This window comes from Oryx dammah, unplaced genomic scaffold (genome assembly GCF_014754425.2).
Source record: "Oryx dammah isolate SB20612 unplaced genomic scaffold, SCBI_Odam_1.1 HiC_scaffold_3, whole genome shotgun sequence".
Taxonomy (NCBI): Eukaryota; Metazoa; Chordata; class Mammalia; order Artiodactyla; family Bovidae; genus Oryx; species Oryx dammah.
Genome location: NW_024070187.1, coordinates 111,791,317 through 111,796,912, shown reverse-complemented (window position 1 = coordinate 111,796,912; position 5,596 = coordinate 111,791,317). Strand labels below are relative to the sequence as shown.

The following is a 5,596-nucleotide window of genomic DNA, read 5'->3' as shown; positions in this document are numbered from 1 at the left end:
CCACAGTTACCCCGGCAACAGGTGGAAGACCGGGGCTGTAGCCTGACAGCCTCCTCTGTCCATGTGCTCTTCCAGGCAAGAATACTGGAGTAGGTTGCCATTTCCCACTCCAGGGGATCTTCCTGACCCAGGGATCGAACCTGTGTCTTTTGCATCTCTGCATTGTTGTTCAATCCCTCAGTTGTGTCTGATTCTGTGACCCCATGGACTGCAGCACACCAGGCTTCCCTGTCCTTCACCATCTCCGAGTTTGCTCAAACTCATGTCCATTGAGTCGGTGATGCCATCCAACCATCTCTTCCTCCGTCATCCCCTTCTCCTCCTGCCTTCAGTCTTTCCCAGGATCAGGGTCTTTTCCAATGAGTCAGCTCTTCGCCTCAGGTGGCCAAAGTATTGGAGCTTTAGCTTCAGCATCAGTCCTTCCAGCTCAGGCTTGGTTTCTTTCAGGACCGACTGGATTGGTCTCCTTGCACTGGCAGGCAGATTCTTTACCACTGTGGCACTCGGGCAACAGTACCCAGTTACTCCCTCCCATCCCAGGGTCTCATGTGATCACAGACTGATCCCTCCCCTTTGAGGATGAAAATCATAAAGAAAAATCTCTCATTCTAAAAGAAATGCATTTCCTTGTTTATTACTGGGATCTAGGTCACTTTGGAAAATGCTTTTTTTAAAAAAGTAATTTTAAATTTTTTGATGTGTATAAGAAGTCTCTTTGGAAAGATAGACCTAAAGTTCTGTACCTGCATCTCTGAGGCACAGTTAAGAATGCAGCCTTCTTGGATCCCATAGCATTGCTTGTACAGATATAACAAGTTCAGTTCATGAGACGCGCTGGTCTAGGTTGGTGTCTGACCTTCTCTCCCACTGGCCTGTTGAGCTCCTGGGACCTCTTGTTTTCCTTGGAGTCCTCAGTCCTCCTGTGGTGACTGACTTGACTTCCCAGCAAACATGTGATTGAGTTACTCTATCTGCCTGCTTCCCATTCCTCAAGGAGGGGCTGGTCTTCATCTAGCTGTTCGTTCTTTCTGCCATCTGAGTCATTCATTCAGCAGGCATCTGAGAGTGCTGGGCACTGGGAGAATACAGCTCAGGAGTGGGACTGGCTCAATAGTTATGGGGCGTGGGCTTAGCTGCTCCATGTGGGATCTTCCCGGATCTGGGATTGAACCTGGGTCTCCTGCATTGCTAGGTCGTTTATTTGCCACTGAGCCACCAGGCAAGCCCAAGAAATACCTGTTTTTATAAGTAGTTTTATTTACTTTACTTATGTATTTATGTATATATTACATACAGTTTGCATGTGTCCATGGCTGTTTTTGCACAAGGATGGAGTGAGTAGTTGTGAGACCAGGTGGCTTGCAATTCTTTTCACTGGCCCTTTAAGGACTCTGTGGACCTCTATCCTAGCTCAGTCAGCAGCTCCACACCAGGCTGACTCCAGGACATGGGCCAAGGCTCATATTCCTGAAAGTTCTAGCTTGGAGGATAAGCGACAAGGTGCTTACTGCCTCATTTCACATGTGTGAACTTGCTATGTATGAATTATCAGCACCCAATTTTATGAGTGTGTCCAGGGTGACTTCCTGGCTGCCAGAGGCTGTCCTGGGGTGGATGAGACAATGTCCCAGGTACTCCCGATGTGCTAAGCGGTTCCTGTGCTCTCGGGTGTGGGAATGAAGAACAATTGACTCCAGGGTGACTGGTGGGGTGCTCCCCTCAACCTTTATTAAACCCCATCCCAAACCCTGATTATTCTTCTAGAACATAAGGAGCTCTAGACCCCAGCAGCAGACATGGTCTGCAGGGGTCACCCAGGAGTGACAGTGGGGCCTCCCTCCCAGCTTGTTACTGACTTAGGAAGAGGGAGAAAGATCAGGTTTATAAGATTCAGGAGGGCCCTCTTAACTCTCCAGATGGTCGGGGGGACGGGAGTGGGGAGAGGAGGGAACCGGGAAGTTTGAAGGCGGCAGTGCCCAACAGGGCGGGGTGTGTCTGGCTCCCCAACCTCCATTCTGAAGACACAAAAGTAACCTTGGTCTAATAGCTGTCTCACACTATGCAAACCAGCTTCAAGTCGCCATTCCAAATGAGGCCCTGCACTAATCTCTGTGCAGAAACGTCAGAAACACCACCAAATGACTAAGAGGATTTCAGAACCCTTTAGGCATAGGGTGCACAGATAATGACGTAAATTATCTCCCAAACCAGGACTTTTTGAGAATTCCTAGTGGTCCAGGGGTTAGGGTACCACCCTTTCACTGTGGAGGGCTTAACTTCAATCCCTGGTCAGGGAACTAGGATCCTGAAACCTGCAAGGTGCGGCCAACGAGACACAAAATTATCATAATTTGTCATAATTTGTCTTAATTACTACTTTTTAAATATTAACCGCAAACAAAAAATATTTTAGCAACAGGTATGTAAGGAAGCGATCTTCACTTCCAGTGGATATGCCATATGTGCAGTGCTAAGTCGCTTCAGGCATGTCCAACTCTGTGTGACCCCATGGACTGCAGCCCGCCAGGCTCCTCTGTCCATGGGATTCTCCAGGAAAGAATACTGGAGTGGGTTGCCATTTTCCTCCAAAGCAGGGATCGAACCCCTATTTCGTAACATCTCCTGCGCAGGCAGGTGAGTTCTTTACCACTAGCGCCACCTGGGAAGCCTAGTTACTTACAGCAGGCACCCGTCACCAATTACTGCACATTGGTTACTTGTTCTTTTCCAGTTCTAAATTCAGGAGTTCTTAGTTTGTAATTAGTGAACTACCTGAATAAAAATGTAAATATGTGACAGAGTCAGTTTCTCATAATATGCAGCTAAGTGAGAATATACCTACTTCACAAACCTTAAACATCTATGATAAATGACACAAAAGCAACCAAGGTGTATGCTTATTTGAGGACTATAACCTAGGAAGACTGGGTTTCCCAGGTGGCTCAGTGGTAAAGAACACGCCTGCCAATGCAGGAGACAGGTTAGATCCCTGGGCAGGAAGATTCCCTAGAGAAGGAAAAGGCAACCCACTCCAGTATTCCTGCCAAGGAAATCCCATGGACAGAGGGGCCTAGCAGCCTAGTCCATGGGGTCGCAAAAAGAGTTGCACACAAGTTAGAGGCTCAACAAGCAGCTAGGAGGACCACCTTATAAAACAGATTAGCCTTCTGTCCCTTTAAGGGATGTTTAAGATTCCAGGTCCTCAGGGTGAAAGAATAAAATCCTAATACCAGCTGTATCATCACACAAATGACTTAAATATTCATTTTGAGGAGAAAGAAATATCTAAAGCTGTGAACTTTATCCCACTTCTAAAATTACAGACACAACATGTCTACCTTCCAACAAACAAAAAGCAAACATGTAAAGTCCTTTTCAGACAGAAAGCTTTTTCAATAAAATTTAAATTTTTATTAATTTTTAAATTACAAACCAAACGTTGGTAATCATATATAGACATGTTAGCTTTGGACAAATTAAGACTGTAGTTATACTTTCAAATACAACTTCGGAATGAGTTGCAATAAAAACATTTTCTCAAAAATTGTATGATTTCCTTTGGTTTACAATCCATCATATGGAAAGTTTAATATAATTTAAAATAATTTACCATCTACCCTAAAGTATGCTATAGAAATCGGAATCACTATCAGCACTTCATTGATTGGGAGATGTGTGCAGAATTAACAGCTGTGGCCGTTGATCTGTTCTATAAGAGAATATCGAACTGTCTCCAGGCAATAGTTTGGGTAACAAAAGACGTATGAATACGTCTCTGGTCAATAAGTTGTTAGGCTCCAATTAACAAGGCTTTAAGGGCTCAGTAGTTTTCCTAAGAGTACTGCAAATATACAAATGTTGAAAAGGTAATACTGTTAGTTGAGCTGTAAAATGCCTAAAAATAACAGTTCTGCCACAGTGTGCAGGTAAGTTCATACATTTTGCTTCCGGGATTCCCCTACCAAGCAGCTTTCGTGTTTCAAGTTTGAACTGGAAGACATAGAAAACCATACATTCCACGTGAAATCATGAGGAGAGTGAGCAATCAAGTGTGCAAAACCCAAACTTTACAATTCCATACTCCAACATCAGAGATGTCCGGTAACAGGAATTTCAACTGATCTGATTAACAGTCGAGATAATTTCAGACCTGTCCTCTTGCAGCGCTGTCCGGCAGACTCACACCTGAGGTCTTTCGCTGCAACAGGGAAAGTGGTCTTCCGTCCGAAAGACGACGGGGGGTTCGTAGCCGGTCAGCTGGGACCTGCCGGAGGGCGCCTTGTGGAAAAAGGAGGGCACGTTAATCGTGTGCAGCAATTTCCTGAACGTACTGGGGAACGTCCCCAGCTCGGCCTCAGCCCTGGCGACCTGCTCCTCCAGCCTGGCCACACTGGCGCTGACCATGCCCACGAAGGCCTCCAGCCGGTCGATCTTGCTGTAGACTCGCCGCATCTCGGTGGCTTTGGCGTAAATGAGAGGCACGCCCTCGCCGACTACGTGCGAGGAGTCGCCGCGCAGCATGTCCAGCATGCCCACAAACTCGTCCACCCTGGTGAGCAGGTCCTCCAAGCTCGCGTCCAGCGCCTCGATTTCGGGCCGCGCCCCCGCGCCGGGCAGCAGGCAGGAGGCGTAGCCCGCGGCGGCGCGGCGCAGCAGCGGCGGGTCCCGGCTCGGCGCGCCCGACTCCGGGCCCTCGTCCTCCCACGGCCCCGAGGCGCTGCTGTGGCTCTGCGACACATTGCCGCTGTCCCCGCTCCAGGCCGCCACCTGAGCCTCGGCTTCCTCGGCCGGCTCCTCACCAACCGGCCCACAACTCGGCGGGAAATCCTCCATAGCCCGCAACCGCCGGGCTAGATAGCCCCACTTCCGGGCTTTGCGCGCGCTTGCACCTGCGCACGCGCGGCACTACTTCCGGCCTCTGCGAGAGCACGCACCCGCACGTATACCCGCCCTTTCTAGGGGACCGCCCCCACTCGCCCGCGCATGCGCACTGATCTCTGCTTCCAGCAGTTGAACGGGCGTGCACGCGCACTGCGGTCTCTGCGCGCAGGTGCTCAGGCTCAGAAATCTTAAAAAAAAAAAAAAAAAAAACTAGGAAAAAAAAAGACTCTCCACCGAAGAGCGGTATGGGTAGAGCATCAGTTAGCATCACTCCCTTTTGGCCTCCAATTAAAAAAGATTTTTTAAATCTCTAAAAATTTTGGGGAAACAGTGGAAACAGTGTCAGACTTTAATTTTTGGGCTCCAAAATCACTGCAGATGGTGACTGCAGCCATGAAATTAAAAGACGCTTACTCCTTGGAGAAAGTTATGACCAACCTAGATAGCATATTCAAAAGCAGAGACATTGCTTTGCTGACTAAGGTCCGTCTAGTCAAGGCTATGGTTTTCCCAGTAGTCATGTATGGATGTGAGAGTTGGCCTGTGAAGAAGGCTGAGCACCGAAGAATTGATGCTTTTGAACTGTGGTGTTGGAGAAGACTCTTGAGAGTCCCTTGGACTGCAAGGAGATCCAACCAGTCCATTCTGAAGGAGATCAACCCTGGGATTTCTTTGGAGGGAATGATGCTGAAGCTGAAACTCCAGTACTTTGGCC

The 5,596-nt window shown here is 48.2% G+C and overlaps 1 protein-coding gene across 1 annotated transcript; it reads right to left on the bottom strand.

The window, feature by feature from the left end:
- Positions 1 to 3,372: 3,372 nt before the first annotated feature.
- BLOC1S4 (biogenesis of lysosomal organelles complex 1 subunit 4) lies at positions 3,373 to 4,901 on the bottom strand. The gene has a single exon (XM_040237585.1). The coding sequence runs from the start codon at positions 4,831 to 4,833 to the stop codon at positions 4,180 to 4,182; it is 654 nt and encodes a 217-aa protein (XP_040093519.1). The 5' UTR covers positions 4,834 to 4,901; the 3' UTR covers positions 3,373 to 4,179.
- Positions 4,902 to 5,596: the final 695 nt, after the last annotated feature.